The sequence below is a fragment of the Kogia breviceps genome, chromosome 15 (assembly GCF_026419965.1).
Source record: "Kogia breviceps isolate mKogBre1 chromosome 15, mKogBre1 haplotype 1, whole genome shotgun sequence".
Taxonomy (NCBI): Eukaryota; Metazoa; Chordata; class Mammalia; order Artiodactyla; family Physeteridae; genus Kogia; species Kogia breviceps.
The window spans coordinates 83,275,970-83,294,976 of NC_081324.1; the positions used below are offsets into that span (position 1 = coordinate 83,275,970).

The window sequence follows — 19,007 nt, forward strand, 5'->3', positions numbered from 1 at the left end:
TTCGGTCTTCACGTTCAGTTTCCTTGTTTTAAAAGCAGTACACCCTGAAGAACAAACTTCTGCTGAGTAACTGAGCTTAACCACGTGCTCTAATCAAGAGGAGCTGGTCCTCAGTATTTCTATAGGGTACTCTGGTATGAAGGTCACCTTTAACCCCGCCCCCCCCAATCCTGCTAGATTAATTTGCCTTTCCCTTTAAATAGTAACCTCCAGTTTCTCAGGTAGCGAAAACAGGTGAAGCCGGAGTCAGCAGAATGACCTGACTCCACTAAAAAGCCATTTACTTCTATTAATGTTCTACTAATATAACTACAGTACTCTGTTCTGAAACTGGAGAGTCACATATAATAACTTGTGAGCAGTGTTACCCAGTAGAGAAACATACCTATCATTTTATTATTAAACTAGAAAGATGCCTGCTGACAATCAACAAAAAGTTCTCCTGGCAACTGAAAAGCAGAGAAACTAACCAAAGATTTTCTTTCTTTGGAGACATGAAACTCATTCAGTCAAGAAAGATGGATTTTGTCACTTCTTCTTCTCTAAAAAGGAAAGCGCCACATGGAGACCACAAATAGGGTAAACTGCATCTCAGAGCAAGTTGTATGTGCCAAGTTGTTACAAAGCCCGGGAATACAAGGGGTGGATTAATGGAAAGACTGATACCATCTTACTACAGTGGCCTCTCTGTAGCTCGGGACAATGATCTGTTGAGGGTTTTCCAGTGATTTTGAATGTGCAACCTCCATACAAGCCCCCTTTTAAGGGGGCTGGCTCAGTGCTGAACAATCACTCCCTCTTTGGAAAGAAAGCCAAAAGCCCCCCCCCCCCCCCAGGCTTCTGGGTGAGAAGCTCAGCCCTGTAGGCGTGGGAAGGCTCAGACTTCAGAGACAAAGGAGTAGGAGTGGTAGGTGGGCTGGGGAGAGCTGGATCGGCCTGGGTCCACCTGCCTGGAGAAGGACCCAGACTCACAGGACTGGACTTTCAGGGAAAGAGTTCAAAAGGGCTGGGAGAAAAGGAGAAAAGAAAGCGCACACTGCAAACACAAGAGTGAAGTCAGTTACCCCCGAGAACAAACCACGCCACAGGGGTGCAGTGAGATATCCAGAAACAGCGGTGGCATGCCTTCCAGAGACTGGGCAGCCTTTCCACTATCAAAGAGGTGGGGCCTGGCTGTCAGCCCCCGACCTCCAGTTTATCTCCTCCCCCAAAACAGCTCTGATTGAATCCTCCTTGGCCCCAGCAAGGAAGGACACTGTGGGGCAGGGCTACCCTACTAGAATTACATTTCCTTCTTCCACGGACGGGGCAACTCTTACCAGAAAGGGCATCCTGCTGCCAGCCTCAGACCCCTCCCACAAGACCCCGGAGAAGAGCCCCCTGGAATAACGCTGTTAAGGCCCCTTCCAAATGAAGTCAGACCCTGGAGGGTCCCTCTGACAACTCAGGATCCCTCAGATACATGGACACCTCAAATCTTAACTGGGTAAGTCCGTGGCCTCGTGTCTCCCAACCTTGGAGACCCCTGCCCAACCCTGAAACCCCATCTCAGAACTACCTCTCAGACTTAGCTACAGACCCTCGGCCCCCAAACTCATCTTGGAACCCCCAAACCTTTCCTAAGATTCCATGTAGCTAGTTCACTCAGCACCTCAAAACATTTCTCAGACCCCAATAACTAACTGCCTCAGTCCCCCTGTACCTCTCAAGCCCCCCCCCCGCCCAGGCCCCCTCAGTCCGGTCTCAGGCAACCCGTAATCCTCAACTACCGTCCCCTCTACCCTCTCCAACCCAGTCTCGATCCCCCAATTCCCTCCTCGCCCCACCGGACTCGGCCACAGTCGTCCACGTCCCCAAATGCCCATTCCAGGCTCTCTAACCCTGCTCCACTCCCCGCCTCGGGACCCCATCAGCCCCCGCAAGCCCCGTCCCAGGACGCTTTTCCCAGCTCCGCCCCAGCCTCGATCCCCTCACCCCCGACCCCGTCCTCAAGACCACCCCCCATTCCTCCTCCCAGTCCCCTCAACCCAACTTGAGGCACCGCGACCGCCTGCGCCTTGGGCCACCTCCAGCCCGCCGCCAACCCCCGGCTCCGCGCGTCCCCCTCGAGGCCCCACCGCCTCGAGCCCCCGCTCGGCTCACCTCCTCCATCTTCTGCACCATCTCTGTCAGCCGCCCCTCGTCCTCCAGCAGCTCGTTGAGCTGCACCAGCGACAACCCGGCGAACCGGGTTTCGCTCCCGGGACCCGCCATGCCCGCGTTTCGGCTGCCAACGCCGCCGCCGCCGCCGCCGCTCTGGCCGCCAGGATCCGCGGACCGGAAGCACCGCCCTGAAGGCCCGCCCCCAGCGGGGGGGCACGTGACGCCAGCCCTTGGGCCGTGACGTCATCGCCGCGCGGGCGGATGGACGTGACGTAGCAGTCTGGGCACTTGGCGGGAGGCGTGTTAGGGGCGGGGGTTGTCTGAGGAAAGGTAGGGGGCTTCTAAGGGGAGGGAAAGGAACCTGGGGACGGGCTTGTGACGCAGTGAGCAGCGGTAATGATGTCACTGCGGCACAGGAGTGCGCACCACGATGTCGTAAGAGCCTTTTCCTCCAGGAAAAGAAATGCGTAGATCCAAAGAAAGCAGGCAGTGGAAAGGAAGTTCCTGCAGCCTAAGCCCAGCCTGACCCAGGGAACCCCAAAGAAGGGGACTTTATCGGAAAACAACTTTAGATGCGTTTGGTTCCTCGGAATTGTGGAGCAGCCAGGTCATTCATTTGACAAATATTTGTCGAGACCTACTATGTGGACTAGGAATTGGGTATACAGTTCTGAATAAAATAAAAAGAACCCCTGCTTACATGGAGCTAACAGATGGGGAAACAAACAAAAAAGTAAAATGGTTACAAATCGGGAGTGTGCAAAGAAGGAAATGAATGCTGAGATAAGAATAATAGGAATACCTTTAGAGAGAGTAGTAGAAGATGGCCCTCTCAGAGAAGATATCTGAGGAGACCTGAAGTATGAGGAGGGCAGAACAATCCACCATTCCTGTATGAAGCCCAAGGCAGCAAGACCAGCATGTGCAAAGGCCCTGCGGTCAGGACTAGCTTGGTACATTCAAGGAAGGGCAGACAACCAGTATGGCTGAAGCATGGTGAGCAAGGATCCACATGAGTGGCCCCTTTGCATCAACTCAGAAGAGTTGATGGGTGCCTAGAAGAAGAAGAAGAAGGTGCCTAGACATCCAGGTGGGCCAAGCTGTGCTCTTTCAGAAACAACATGATTTCCGGTGCCATTGCTCAATCTCCCCATGTATCTAGAAGCCTCTCGAGATCCAGGAGTTCTGAGAACTGTTATCCTGCTTTGGAATCTGCCATAGTTCTAGCTGGAAGAACGCAAAATCTGAAGTTAACCATGACAGCCTCCTAATTTTACACATAAGGAAACTGAGGCCCTGGGAGGAGGAGGTTTTTGTTTTTGTCCAGAATCGAGTAATTGGCAGCTCTCCTGGCTCCCAGACTGGCATCTGCCACGCTGGCATCCTACGACACTGACCTTGACACATAACTCAGCACTGAGTGCAATCCAGGCATTCAGTAAACACTTGTTGGCTGACTAATGAGCTTTGTGTATGAAGATGTTTCTGCTCCACCATCCATAGAACATAAGGTCTGAGTTTTCTGCCCATGCAGTAGCCTGGGCTGCACTGACCTGTTCTTTCTCTCCTCGCCCCTGTGACTAAGGGCACACATATGTAGAAAATGAGCAAAATTAGAGGAAGCATTTCATACTGTCTGTAAACAAAAGTTTGTTTATCGAGTTCAAGAAAGGGCACACAGGACTTCCCTGGCGGTCCAGTGGTTAAGACTCTGCGCTTCCAGTGCAGGGGGCACGGGTTCTACCCCTGGTCAGGGAACTAAGATCCCGCATGCTGTGTCGCACGGCCAAAAAAAGAAAAAAGGGAACTCGGTTGTTTTCTTCCTTTGAGCTCCTGACACATGGTCCAGAAAGGTGGCTTTGAGGAAGAAAGACCACAGTAAAGAGGAAGGGGATGTAGAAACTCAAGTTTATGGCTAGGGTAATCACTCAGTTTTGTTTCGTTTTTTCTTTTCTCTTCAGGAAAAGTATAAACCAGCCAAACTGTGAATAATGGCTATATTTCCAGGAAATTCTCATCCATGAGGCTTAAGACGTTGACCAGAAATTTCTCAACTTCCCCACAGAAGGTAAGAATAAGGTTGGAGGGCAGAGCACTCCAGAACATAGAGGGATGAAGTAACTCATCCAAGGACACACACCAAGAACGAGCCCGGTTCTGGATGGCACACCTGGATACGATGGCCCCTAGAATGCTCGGTCCAGACCAGGTTCACAGCTCAGCCTTGCCCGGTCCTTTTATAAACCTTCTCAAACCTGCTTTCTGCTACCCACCTATTCGAGTCACACACCACTTCCTTTGTCAAATAGAGCAAACCACAGAAAAATCTTGTTTTCTCCTGCTCTACAAATTTCTCGTGGCACGTAAAAGTGGTTGAGAGAAGAAACATAAGAAAATCATTGCGTTGGTGTCAAACCCGTTGATTTAAATCATGGGTGGGCTTGTACATCACCCTCCCCCCCTTTTTTTCTTTTGTTAACTGATGTTGGGCTTTCTCTGCAAACCTATGTCTGCCTGGAGTATTTGTGGGTTAACTAAGATTTTGCACTGGCAAATCAAGGGCAATGTATGTATGTGCCAAGGCTTCCATCTCAACGGGAGCATTGTTACCACCTAGAAATGAGTCTCCCGTTGTACAACACGGGGAAATTGTTTGGAAAGCGTGCTCCAAAAAAAATACACAGACTTCACACAGTTGAAACTTAAGATCTTCGAGCCTTGAGATTAGAATTTTCTCTCTCTGATGGAAGCTAGAATTATTCATAGATGTTTTTCAGTTTGAGGAGCTGGGAGAAAATACGCTGACCTGATGACAACGTATCCATAGCATACGCTGTGCAGCTCTGTGTGGGCAGGAGAGAATGATTCCCCGAGGACGCAGGTGGCACAACTGTGCCCCTCTTAGGACACGCAGCCTGATGGCACCACCATCGTCACTGTCATCTACTGACACCTAAATGTCCAACATGACCTAAGCACCTCTCATCAAGAAGAAAAAAACATCATTTTAGACAGAGTCCCTACTTCGGAGTGTGAGGGAAGATATAAAAATATAGAGCAGTACCTTTTTTAAAAAAATGTATCTCATTTTTATTTTTGGCTGCATTGGGTCTTCACTGCTGTGCACGGGATTTCTCTAGTTGCAGCGAGCAGGGGCTTCTCCTTGCGGTGGCTTTTTTTTTTTGCGGAGCACGGGCTCTAGGCACGCGGGCTTCAGTAGTTGTGGCACGTGGGCTTAGTTGCTCTGTGGCATGTGGGATCCTCCCAGATCAGGGCTCGAATCCCTGTCCCCTGCCTTGGCAGGCAGATTCTTAACCACTGCGCCACCAGGGAAGCCCTAGAGCAGTACCTTTTAAATGATATTTAAAGTTGATGTTATTTTGGTGTGTTGTAAAGGTAGAGGATGCAGGAAGTTTGGTTATTTTAATTTGAAGTTTGCCTTTTTTTGGTTTTTGGATTTTTCTCTTATTTTTTGCTCCCATGTGGGGTTTATTTAATCAACTGTTTCAGTCACACACACACACACACACACACACAAAAAAGGAGAAAAATATAACACTCATGTGACTCATCTGTTTAAAGACTAAACATCACAGGCACAATTGCAGCCCCTAGTATCCTTTCTCCCCTTCCAGAGGGTAGCGCTACTATCTTATTATTTTATCTTACATCTATATAGCCATAACCTTAATTTTACAATATACCCATATGTGTATATATATATATATTTACACACATGCACATATATATTCACACACATTTGTAGAAAATGAGCAAAATTAGAGGAAGCATTTCATACTATCTGTAAATAAAAGTTTTTACTGAGTTCTATAAAGGGCACACAGGACTTCCCTGGTGATCCAGTGGTTAAAACTCTGTGCTTTTCTGGATCAACAGAGAGTTTGTTTTGGGGGTTCTTGTTTTTTTTTTTCAGCCACACCTCGCGGCTTGCAGGATCTTAGTTCCCCAACGAGGGATTGAACCCGAGCCCACGGCAGTGAAAGCACCGAGTCCTAACCACTGGGCCAGGGAATTCCCAACAGTGAGCCTCTGAAATGTATCCTTGCCGATTCATAGAGTTTGAAACATTCTTTTTTCACAACTGCATAGCGTGCCACTGTATACATGTGTGACAATTTTCGAACTCCTTTCTTCTGTTGTTGAGGGTCACAGGGTATTCACATCTTCAGCTTCACCGGGTGTTGCCAAATTGCTTTCCAAAATGGTTGTACCAGTAGTGTTGGTTTTATTGTGACCAAATATACATAAAATTTGCCATTGTAAATATTCTAGGTGTGCGGTTCAGGGGCATTAAGTATATTCACTTTGCTCTGCAGCCATCACCACCGCCCAGGTCCAGAACTGAATCTCTGTACCCATCCGGCAGTAACTCCCGTTTCCCCCTCCCTCCAGCCTCTCGTAACCACCATTCTCTTTTCTGTCTCTATGAGTTCGGTGACTCTAGGGACCTCACGTAAGTGGAGTCACACGGTACTTGTCCTTTGGTGACTAACTCATTTCACATAATGTCTTCAAGGTTCATTCATGCTGTAGCCTGTGCCAGCATTTCATTCCTTTGAAAGGATGAATCATATTCCGAGGTATGTACAGAACACATTGTTCATCTGTTCGTCTGTCAATGAACATTCGGGCTGTTTCCACCTTTTCTGTGTGTGAATAGTGCCGCTATGAACGGTGGTATACAATGATCTGTTCAAGTCCCTGATTTCAGTCCTTTGGGGTATATACCCAGAAGTAGAATCACTGGATTATATGGTATTTAACTTTTTGAGGAGCCGCCATACTGTTTTACGTAACGATTGCACCATCGTACATCCCACCAGTCACGCACAAGGGCTCCAGTTTCTCCTCATCCACATCAAAATTGTTTTCTGGAGTTTAAAAAATATATATAACAGCCACCCCACGTTGTTTGGTTTTGCTTTTTAAAAAATATTTTGTGCCAAAAAAGTGAGCTTATATGCATCACATCATCTTTCACTCAGTGCAGGTCAGATGTAGGATGTCTGAAAAGTTCCAGAAACCAACTGTTATCTATAAAGATCACTTTTCTTTATCCCTACAAGCTAGGAGGTAAGATGTAGAGGCTCTGGATGAGTAGAGAAATGAATGTTTTCAAATTCTCGGTCTTAAAATTAGCCACATCTTGGGCTTCCCTGGTGGCGCAGTGGTTGAGGGTCCACCTGCTGATGCCAGGGACGCGGGTTCGTGCCCCGGTCCGGGAGGATCCCACGTGCCGCGGAGCGGCTGGGCCCGTGAGCCATGGCCGCTGAGCCTGCGCGTCCGGAGCCTGTGCTCCGCGGCGGGAGAGGCCACAACAGTGAGAGGCCTGCATATCCCCCCCCCCCAAAAAAAACCAGAAAAAAAAATTAGCCACATCTTTTACATACAGAGACAATGAAAGAAGTGGGAAACAGGTGGCTGTTAGGGACCAGAAAGGCACCTGGGGTAGCCAGCCTCCTGATTTTCACGCCCTCGAGTAGCCCTCTGTGGTCTCGTACTGATGCTGGGCTGTGTGATCAGTAGCATACGGCAGTGGTGTTTCTATTTCATACTCTTCCTCTCTCACCTGACAAACTCTAGGGAAGTCCAGCTGTCATATCAGGACATTCAAGAAGTACACACAATCAACTGAGCGCTACCAGCAACCATCCCCAGTCGAGCCTCAGAGGACAGCAGCCTCATGAGAGACCCTGAGCCAGAATCACCCAGCTAAGCTGCTCCCGGGCTCCTGACCCTCAGAAACTATTTGTGAGATAACAAATGTTTGTTGGTGGGGGCTTCCCTGGTGGCGCAATGGTTGAGAATCCGCCTGCCAATGCAGGGGACACGGGTTCGAGCCCTGGTCCGGGAAGATCCCACATGCCGCGGAGCAACTAAGTCCGTGTGCCACAGCTACTGAGCCTGCGCGCTAGAGCCTGCGAGCCACAACTACTGGGCCCCACGTGCCACAACCACTGAACCTGCGGGCCTAGAGCCTGTGCTCCGCAACAAGAGAAGCCACCACAGTGAGAAGCCCGCGCACCGCAATGAAGAGTAGCCCCCGCTCGCGGCAACTAGAGAAAGCCTGCGTGCAAAGACCCAACTCAACCCAAAATAAATACATAAATAAATTAAAAAACAAATGTTTGTTGTTGAGCTGCTAAGTTTGGGTGTAATTTGTTCTGCAACAAGAGATAACTAATGCGGCACGTATAGAGTGGTCATGAGAGAAGCATGAATAAGGGACCCCTATTATGATAACTTAAATGACCAACACTAAGAGAACGGTAAGTCTGGGTGGTAAATCTGACCAATGGTATATTTAACAGCCATTCAAACAAGAAGCAGAAAGACTATGAAGCAACATGGAAAAACCAAGAGGAGTTAATATTAAGCTACAAAGACAACATATAATCACATACTGTGATTATAACCACGAACAAGTCATGTTTGTATATAAGCAAAGACTAGAAAGTCTTTTTTTAAAAATTGTTGGTGGACAGGACAGTAGATTAAAATTTTTTCTTATATGAGAATTGGGGTTTTTTTTTTTTTTGCATTTGATAAAGTTTAATACCTTTTTTTTTTTTTACAAGGATAATACTAATAAAGACGATGACATTCAACACACATTTATAACAATAATCATCAGTATAATGAATTTCACAGGAAACCAGGAATGGAAGAGACTTCCCCGACTCTGGAAAGGCTGCTTATCCCAAACCTAAAGCAACACCCTACCGAATGGAGAAGTGTGAGCCTCCTCGTTTTATTCTTTAAGAAGCTGACATGCACACCCAGGTCTGCCTGGCCCCAAATCTCACACTGTTTCCTGCATGTCTAACAAAGGCTGAAGCGCGGTCAGGCTCTAGGAATTTTCTTTGGAGCAAGATCCTTTTAGTTGATGAGTTATGTTAAACCAAAAACTACTAGCAAGTGTCACCTTAACTAAAATAAAAGGGAGTGGGCTTCCCTGGTGGCGCAGTGGTTAAGAATCTGCCCGCCAATGCAGGAGACACGGGTTCGAGCCCTGGTCCAGGAGGATCCCACATGCCGCGGAGCAACTAAGCCCGTGGGCCACAACTACTGAGCCTGTGCTCTAGAGCCCACGAGCCACAACTACTGAAGCCCACGCGCCTAGCGCCCGTGCTCCACAAGAGAAGCCACTGCAATGAGAAGCCGGCACACCGCAACCAAGAGTAGCCCCCACTCGCCGCAACTAGAGAAAAGCCTGCATACAGCAACGAAGACCAAACACAGCCAAAAATAAAATAAATTTATTTTTAAAAATAAATAAAATAAAAAGGAGAAAACTGATGTAGGTTCATTTTAGCAGCTACTGACAACCTCAAAGTTTTATTGAGCAATGGTACAATGACCAAAATAATCACCAAAAACCTAATAAATTCCTCAAACCCCAGACTTACTATGCTGAGCAAACCCACAAGAAGTAAAAATGTGTTGGCTCATAAACCAGTTTTTACAGTCTGGTTTCCTTTAAACTCTCTACTTTAGCGTTGCTGAAATATTACTCCTCTCACTAATTGTTTAAGTTTTTTGTTGTTGTTTGTTTTTTTGCGGTACGCGGGCCTCTCACTGTTGTGGCCTCTCCCGTTGCGGAGCACAGGCTCCGGACGCGCAGGCTCAGAGGCCACGGCTCACGGGCCCAGCCGCTCCGCAGCACGTGGGATCCTCCCCGACCGGGGCACGAACCCGTGTCCCCCGCATCGGCAGGCGGACTCTCAACCACTGCGCCACCAGGGAAGCCCTAAAGAGTTTTATTTTAAACGTTGTCTTTGCTTTTTGTACCTCTCACCAAAAACTGTTCTGCACCATTATTTCCAATTAAAACAGGAGGTAATAAAGCTATTTACTTTCTTTTTTTAAATAAATTCATCCATTTTATTTTTGGCTGCATTGGGTCTCCGTTGCTACGGGCGGGCTCTCTTTACTTGCGGCGAGTGGGGGCCACTCCTTGTTGCAGTGCTTGGGCCTCTCATTGCGTGGCTCCTCTTGTTGCGGAGCACGGGCTCTAGAGTGCAGGCTCAGCAGTTGTGGCGCACAGGCCCAGCTGCTCCGTGGCATGTGGGAATCCTCCCTGACCACGGATCAAACCCGCATCCCCTGCATTGGCAGGCAGACTCCTAACCACTGCGCCACCAGGGAAGGGGAAGCCCCAAAGCTATTACTCTTCTGTTTAACCTTCCCCTTCTGATCAATCTATTTCACAGGGAGGACGGCCTGTAAGATTACTTAACTTTTGCTTCCCTCAAGAACAATTTCACAGATTGTCCCTGGAGAGGACTCTAAATGTTTTCAAATTCCAGAGCTTTGTTTTCCTCACCAAAATGGCCTGCAGAGGGACTCCCCTGGTGGCACAGTGGTTAAGAATCCACCAGGGGACATGGGTTCGAGCCCTGGTCCAGGAAGATCCCACATGCTGCACAGCAACTTAGCCTGTGCACCACAACTACTGAGCCTGCAAGCCACAACTACTGAAGCCCATACGCCTAGAGCCCGTGCTCCGCAACGAGAAGCCTCCACAATGAGAAACCTGCAAACCGCAACGAAGAGTAGCCCCCGCTCACCGCAACTAGAGAAAGCCCGTGTGCAGCAACGAAGACCCAATGCAGCCAAAAATAAGAAAATGAATAAATAAAAACACAATCTTTAATTAAAATGGCCTTCAGAAAGTGGTCAATAATTTGCCCTGTTTTTCCTTGACACTGCAACTAAACCACAGAGGCAATGAACAGTCTGTTCTGTGCATGTATATACTGCAATAAGCTTGACAACTTCAAAAACATTCAGTTCATGAAATTAATTCAGCTCTAAATTTCACTTCCAGCCCTGACAAGGTTTGAAAAAAACCTAACATATGAGCAGTCGTTATGACATTTAAGTTGATTTACATGTAGGTAAACTTAGACATGATTTCCAGGCAATGTGCTTGCAAATTCTCTAGGATGAAACTGAAACTTTCTCAAGGTGGTATTTTCAGGTTTGGATTTGGGTTTTTTTTTTTTAAGTTATAAAAGTAATTTGCTGATGCAAGAGGGAAGAGATATGGGAACATATGTATATGTATAACTGATTCACTTTGTTGTAAAGGAAAAATTAACACACTGTTGTAAAACAGTTATACTCCAATAAAGATGTTTAAAAAAAAAAGTAATTTGCATCTTTCATTTCTTAACTGGGTGATGGGTTTATTATATTATTCTCTCTTTTGGCAAATCCAAACTACTTCATAACAATATATACAAATTAACATTCAGATACTTAAAAATACTATTTGTTTACTGTGAAAACTTTCTAAATAGTAAAGATGTAAACTGTAATGCTAAAAAGAAATCCCGTGGGGCTTCCCTGGTGGCGCAGTAGTTAAGAATCCGCCTGCCGATGCAGGAGACACAGGTTCGATCCCTGGTCCGGGAAGATCCCACATGCCGCGGAGCAACTAAGACCGTGCGCCACAACTACTGAGCCTGCACTCTAGAGCCCGTGAGCCACAACTACTGAGCCCACGTGCCGCATCTACGGAAGCCTGTGTGCTTAGAGCCCATGCTCCACAACAAGAGAAGCCACCACGTTGAGAAGCCGGTGCACCACAATGAAGAGGAGACCCTGCTTGCCACAACCAGAGAAAGCCCGCATGCAGCAATGAAGACTCAATACAGACAAAAATAATAAATTAATTAAAATAAAATAAATTTTTTAAAAAAGAGAAATCCCATCAATCTCATATCCCAGAGGTAACCACAATGAGCAATTTTGTGTTTTGGTTTCTAGAATTTCTCTAAATCTAGATAAACACACACACGTAACATTTCATTGAGCACAAATGGGCGCTTACTACCTACTCTGCAACTGGAACTTTAGTACTTCTAGCTACACCACATTCTTTTTAATGGCTATATAGTATTCCAGAGGGCCTGTCGTGGGCCTCTAGGTTTCTAGCTGTCCACACAGTATGATGCAATGAACTCTCTCATATACACATCTCTGCATACTTCTGTGAGTGTATATGGAGGAGAATTTCCTCTAAATTGAAATGGAACCACTTTTTAAATTTTTTAATAGATTTTTAAAGAATAGTTTTAGGTTTACAGAAAAAAATGAGATGATAGTTCAAAAAGTTCCCATATTTTTCCTCATCCAGTTTTTCCTGTTATTAACAACTTATATTAGTATGGTACATTTGCCACAATTAATGAACCAATATTGATACCTTGTTTGTAACTAAAGTCATCATTTAGATGTCCTCTGTTTTTATCTAATGTCCTTTTTCTGTCCCAGGATCCCATCCAGGACACCATGCTAGATTTAATCATCGTATCTCCTTAGGCCCCTCTTGACTGTGCCACTTTCTCAGATTTTCTTTGGTTTTGATGACCTTGATGGATTTGAAGAGTACACATATTTTAGGTTATATTCTGTTAGAATTTGTCTAGTGTTATTCTTATGATTAGACTGGGGTTCTAGGTTTTGGGGAGGAAGGCCACTGTCATCACATCACGAGTATAGATGGGGCTTCCCTGGTGGCACAGTGGTTGAGAATCTGCCTGCTAATGCAGGGGATACGGGTTCGAGCCCTGGTCTGGGAGGATCCCACATGCCGCAGAGCAACTAGGCCCGTGAGCCACAACTACTGAGCCTGCGCGTCTGGAGCCTGTGCTCCGCAACGAGAGAGGCCGCGACAGTGAGAGGCCCGCGCACCGCAATGAAGAGTGGCCCCCGCTTGCTACAACTAGAGAAAGCCGTCGCACAGAAACGAAGACCCAACACAGCAAAAATAAATAAGTTAATTAACAAACGCCTACCCCCAGCATCTTCTAAAAAGAAAAAAAAAGTATAGATGACCAGACATGATTTAATCACTGCTGATGCTAACCTTGATCACCTGTGTAGCCAGTGGTCGTCAAGTGTCTCCCCTGTGGAGTTAATCTGTTTGCCTCCTTTCCACACCGTCCTCTTCGGAAGAAAGTCACTAGCCACAGCCCATACCTAAGGTGTCATGCTCCCCTTTTTAATTTTGAAAATCATAAAATGGTATAAAAAATCAAATTTAGGGCTTCCCTGCTGGTACAGTGGTTGGGAGTCCGCCTGCCAATGCGGGGGACGCGGGTTCGGGCCCCGGTCCGGGAGGATCCCACGTGCCGCGGAGCGGCTGGGCCCGTGAGCCATGGCCGCTGAGCCTGCGCGTCCGGAGCCTGTGCTTTGCAACGGGAGAGGCCACAGCAGTGAGAGGCCCGCGTACCACAGAAAAAAAAAAAAAAAAAATCAAATTTAAACAGTTGACAAGGAGGCAAAACAAAAAGCCATTGTTAACAGCCTTGTGTTTCCTTCCCAGAATTTTTTCAAGGCGTATTCAAGCAACTATGTTCATGTCCACCTTCCCACCCACTCCCCCCACCGTTTTTTTAAAAAGGGGGCTCATATTCGACTTACATGGAATCTGTCATTTTGAAACCACATCGCTAAAGAAGATAAATCAACGTGACTTTTTTTTTTTTTTTTTGCGGTACGCGGGCCTCTCACTGTTGTGGCCTCTCCCGTTGCGGAGCACAGGCTCCGGACGCGCAGGCGCAGCGGCCACGGCTCACGGGCCCAGCCGCTCCGCGGCACGTGGGATCCTCCCGGACCTGGGCACGAACCCGCGTCCCCCGCATCGGCAGGAGGACTCTCAACCACTGCGCCAGCAGGGAAGCCCCAACGTGACTCTTTAATAACATTATCTGATCCGCGGATCCTTCCAGAAGCACCTGAAGCTCTCTCAGCAGACACTGCCTCGGTTTCCATTTCCTTTATCAGCACTGAAAATGGTTTGAGTGGCTTTTTCTTTTAATTCCATGCATTTTTTTAAAAAGATTCTTCTCCGGCAGAAGGTGTTAACTCAGGCACTAAATCCGTAACATTCTAATCCTGTGAAGTTTTGCATGTCTCATCTTTGGCAGAAAATGTGTGAAGATGAGAGCTTCTTCCTTACCCCATACAGCTCCCAAGGCGGCTCTGTGCAAGTTAATCGCCTTACACCCTCCCACACTTCAGATGCCTCCCACCTCCCGACCTCGGGTTCCTAGCTTTGGTATTTCCAGAAGCCTACCTAGGTTCCCTCTCTTCTTTCAAGAGGGGCTGCCTTAGCTGATGCACCCCAAGCCTGCCCTCTCCTCCCAAGTCTCTCTCCTTTTACATATATAATTTTCGGAATGTTGAACTGCACGAGTCATATGTGAGTCCTTCTGTATTCGTTTCCTTTGGCCACTTTAACGAACCACCACCAACTTGAACACAAATTCATCCTCTTACCGTTCTGGATGTCAGGAGCCTGAAGTCAGGAAGTCCTAAGGTGAAGGTGTTGGCTGAACTGCCCCCTTCTGCAGGCTGGGAGGGGAGAATCCGCCTCCTTGCCTTTCTTGCAGCTTCTAGAAACCGCCCGCTTTCCTTGGCTGGGGGGGGTCACCTTCCTTTTCAAAGCGAATCACCCGGAGCTCTGATCCTGCTGTCACGTCTCCTCCCTGACTCTGACCCTCCTGCCTCCCTCTCATAAGGACCCTGTGATGGCATTGGCCTCACCTGGATGACATAGGAGGCTCTCCAATCTCAAGGGCCTGAACCGAACACACCTGCCAAGCCCCTTTGGCTTCGTAAGGCAACATGACAGGTGCTGAGCGTTAGGATGTGGGTTTACTTGGGGGATTAGGGTTCAGCACGCCACACCGTCCTCCTTTAAACATAAATAAATCAGAACCTAAAGGCTCCTTTGCCCACCTAACTCTCTGGTCCATCCTGTCTCCCAGGAGAGACCGCTCTGAATTCTACTTGGGGTGTCTTTTTCGAGACCATTTTTATTCTTTAACGTGTGTACATATATTCACACAGCGTATTTATTTAGTATTGTTGTTGGTGGATTTTTTTAATTATAAAAACCCAAGTGGCATCATATTATTCAACATACTTGTTTCTCTGTTTTAAGACCCAGCTCTATTAATATACATAGAACTAGTTCAGCTGCCACCATTTCAAACTATTTGCGTATCGTAGTAAAATATACGTAAAATTGACCATTTTAACCACTTTTAAATCTGCAGTTCAGCGGCATTAAGTACATTCACTTTGTTGTGCACCCAACACCCCCATATGCAACTCTAGACAGTTTTCATCATCACAGACTGAAACTCTGTGCCCTTGAAACAACTCCCCATTTCCCCATCCCTCCCCGCAGACAGCCTCTCTTCTGCTTTCTATCTCTGTGAGTTTGCCTCTCCCAGATTCTTCAGAGAAGACGCGTGCACACAGTACTGGAGCTCTCGTGTCTGACCTTGTTTCACTTTGCATGATGTTTTTCAAGCTTTCTTCACGTCTTCATAGCACATTATCAGCACTTCATCTGTCATTCCATGCCTTCAGTTTGCTCTCAATCAACCTGCACCTCTTTGCATTATTCTCTTTTGCAAGCCGTCTGCAACCTTTTCCACCTGGGTTTGATCTGTCCCTGCCAATGAACTGTCAACTAGGACCAGAAACACCAGATGACCGTCCCCTCCGGAGTCTGCCGGCATGCTGTCCACAACGGGGACTTGGGTGATGACGTACTGTTTGAGTGAGAACCGCCCGGTCTCGGGGCACCTGGGTGCTGGCAATTGCAAGGAGGAACAGATGACTTCGCTTCTTAGACCTCACTTTTCCCATCTGGAAAATGGGGCTAATTCCCGTCTCAGCTCCTTCACTGCAAAATAGGGCATCATCTCTGTAGAAAAGCCTGCATGGGGCAGTTGTTGCCTCCTTGACAAGTCAGCCCCCCCTGGCAGTCTGGTCTGGGTGGCCCGCGGTTCCCCTGATGCCTGGCAGGGGCTCGACTGAGGGAATAAAAACTGCACAAACCCTTTCTAAACCTCTTTCCCTCTCAGAGGGAGGGGCATTTGGATGGTTTTCCCGGGCTTGAGATATTTGTTTTTATTCCAGGAGAGAACGATGGCTAAGCAGCTTGAGCTATTCCTCTTCCCTGAGGGGACGGTTGTGGAGAATCTCTGGGGTTGCAGGCTGGGCCTGTCACAGCTCAGTAGCTGGGCAGCATTCCTCCCCCTGCCTGTGTGTTTTAAACCACACAGATAGCCGGGGAGGCGAGGCAGGACGACCAAAGCTGAACAGTGGGTGAAGGACATCTGGCACCAGGAGCTAGCAGCAGGCTGACGGGCTTCCAGTGGCGTGGCCCGGCTCCCCCTGCATGTGTGCCAGCCTGGGAGAGGAGCATGGGGGGCCTGGGAGGTGCAGGGCGAACCCCCATCCCTCCCTTCCTCCCTCCCCCTCCCAGCCATGGCCTCATATGTGAGGGAAGGGCGGGGGCAGGGCACACTTATCAAGGGATCTTTCATGCACTTGTTCACTCATTCAACAAATATTTGGCCTCTTCAAGTCTGTTGACATCTTTTTATCAGTTCTGGATAATTTCCAGCCATTCTCTCCTAAAATGGTTTCCTACCCCATTCTCTCTTGCCTCTCTGTCTGAAACTCCAAACAGATGTATAACAAAACTCCCGGAATCCTCACGTTCTCATTCTTCCCTCTTTGGTATTTTCTATATTTTTGTTTCTCTCTGTTGCAGTTCTGGATCATTTCTTCCGCTATCTCGCTCATCTTTCTGCTGTGTCCAATCTTCTGTCCAATACAGTTGAGTTTATTATTATTAAATATTTTTTTGATCAGTTCTGTTTAGTTCCTCATCACATCTGCTCTGTTGCTTTTTAGAGCTTTCTATTCCTTGTAGACATTGTCAAGCTTGCTGCTGATTGCTTTAACCAGGATAAATCAGCGTAAGTGTCTTGGAATCTGGATGGCGTCACTCTCTGAGGTCTCTGTGGGTCTGTTTCTGCTGCCTCTTGTTTCTGCTGGTTCTTGCTCACAGCGCTCTGCTCCCTTGTGAGCTAGGGTTTCTCCAACTGCGTGCTGGTCACTGCCCTCGGAAAATGATCTGTGGGGATTCTCTGCGGCCTGGAATGAATGAGCTCTCCTCTGAAGAAGATCTGCACTGCTTCTGCGGGGCTCCCAAGGCGCCAGCAGCTGGAGCCACTGCAGATCAAGCTCCCTGGGCACTGATGTGTATCCGTGGGCAGGTGGGCCTGTAGCAGCGACTTCTTAGGAATTATTTTCTCTCTCTGTTCGTTTTTCTTTTTCCACTTGCTCATCGTCAAGACAGACCATTCCCTGGGGTTGGGGTCGGTCATGTCCCCCCGTGCTCTCCAGGTCGATGCTGAGCAGTCAGCTCTCAAGGGAGGAAAAAAGCCCTGATCTGTAGCACCTGCTGCTCTCTGCGGTCTAAATACCCTCACCGTGGTTGGTTTCAAGTTGCCAGCATGAAGTCATGAGAGTGGTATTTGGAAGACACAGTGAGCCTCCGACCCTCACAAGTCTGAAGGGCCAGCTCCAGCTCATCACGCTTCGCCCTTAGCTGCTCCCTGCAAGGCCACCGCACTGCAGGCTGTGTGTGCGGGGTGCCCAATGCCCTTGGGATGCAAAGGGCTTTGGTGAACTTTTGTGGGTTCAGGGTCTCCCCCAGAGGAAGTGAATGTGAGCTGAGACAGTCCTGAATGAGAAGGGGGCGGCCAGGAGAGGACGGGTGAGGGGAAGGGGTGGAGGCAGAGGTAAGAGCCTTGCATGGGCCCAGAGGTGGAGACAAAATTGGCATATGCTTGAGGGAAGGCCAAAGGCCAGTGTGGCTGGCGTGGTGACCTGGGGGGGGGGTGGGGTTGGCAGGCCACCCGGATCAGGGTGGCCAGCTTTATTCCAAGGGCAGGAGAGGTCACTGCAGGGTTTGAACCAGAGGAGTGAGAGGATCTGATTTAGAGGGTTTTTTTTTTTTCTTTGGCCGCACCACGTGGCTTGTGGGATCTTAGTTCCCCGACCGGGGATCGAACCCGTGCCCCCTGCAGTGGAAGCACGGAGTCTTAACCACCGACCTCCATGACTTCTTAGGAGTGGGCTGTGCGTAGAGGCTTCCTTCCAGAGAGAACAGTGTGGAAGGCGGGTAAAGAGCAACTTCACAGTGGAGACGCCTGATGACCATGACCCTCTCAGCAGGTGACCAAGGTCAACATCGTGGTGACGTCACGTCGATAGTACACACCTCTGACATGAGGTGATGACAGTGGCACTTGGTCTCTGTGGTTTCCCCCAACCACAGTCTGGTCGTGAGAAAAACATCAGACAAATCCCAAGGAACATTCTACAAAATACCTGCCCGGTTCTCCTCAAAACTGTCAAGATCATGAAAAACAAGGAAAGTCAGAAACTGTCACAGCCAAGAGGAGCCTAAAGAGATATGACGGCTACATGTAACGTGGTCTCCTGGAGGGAGTCCTGGAGCAGAAAGAGGATATTAGGGGAAAACGGAGGAAATCTAAATAAAGCATAAACTTTAGTTAATGCTGTATCAATATTAATTCATTCACTGTAACATGCCATACTAATGTCAGATGTTAGTAATAGGGGAAACTGGCTATCTGTACTACATTCCCAATTTCTGTACTATGGTTCCAATTTTTCTGTAAATCTAAAACTGTTCTGGGAATTCCCTGGCAGTCCAGTGGTTAGGACTCTGCTTTCACTGCTGTGGGCCCGGGTTCAATCCCTGGTCAGGGAACTAAGATCCTGCAAGATGTGTGATGCGGCAAAAAAAAAAACAAAAAAAAAACTGTTGTGAAGAATAAAGTCTAGTTAAAAAAAAAGAGGAAGATCTTGCTGTTGTCTGGAGAATGGATCATAAGGGCAGGGCAAGATGGGAGCTGAGAGATTATTTTTAATGTTTTTTAAAAATTAATTTATTTTATTTTATTTTTGGCTGCGTTGGGTGTTCATTGCTGAGC

At 47.9% G+C, this 19,007-nt stretch overlaps 1 protein-coding gene and 1 long non-coding RNA gene across 2 annotated transcripts in view; one reads left to right on the top strand and one right to left on the bottom strand.

The window, feature by feature from the left end:
- The window catches only part of VPS37B (VPS37B subunit of ESCRT-I), a 26,803-nt gene extending 24,471 nt beyond the window's left edge, over positions 1-2,332 (bottom strand). The window contains exon 1 of the mRNA XM_059040711.2: positions 2,143-2,332. Within this exon, the coding sequence (XP_058896694.1) occupies positions 2,143-2,253 (111 nt within the window). The 5' untranslated portion in view covers positions 2,254-2,332. The remainder of the gene's footprint in view (positions 1-2,142) is intronic.
- Positions 1,225-6,744, top strand: LOC131742646 (uncharacterized). The gene is made up of 3 exons (XR_010837031.1): positions 1,225-1,486; positions 4,104-4,210; positions 6,680-6,744. It is a non-coding gene; the product is annotated as an uncharacterized lncRNA (long non-coding RNA).
- Positions 6,745-19,007: the final 12,263 nt, after the last annotated feature.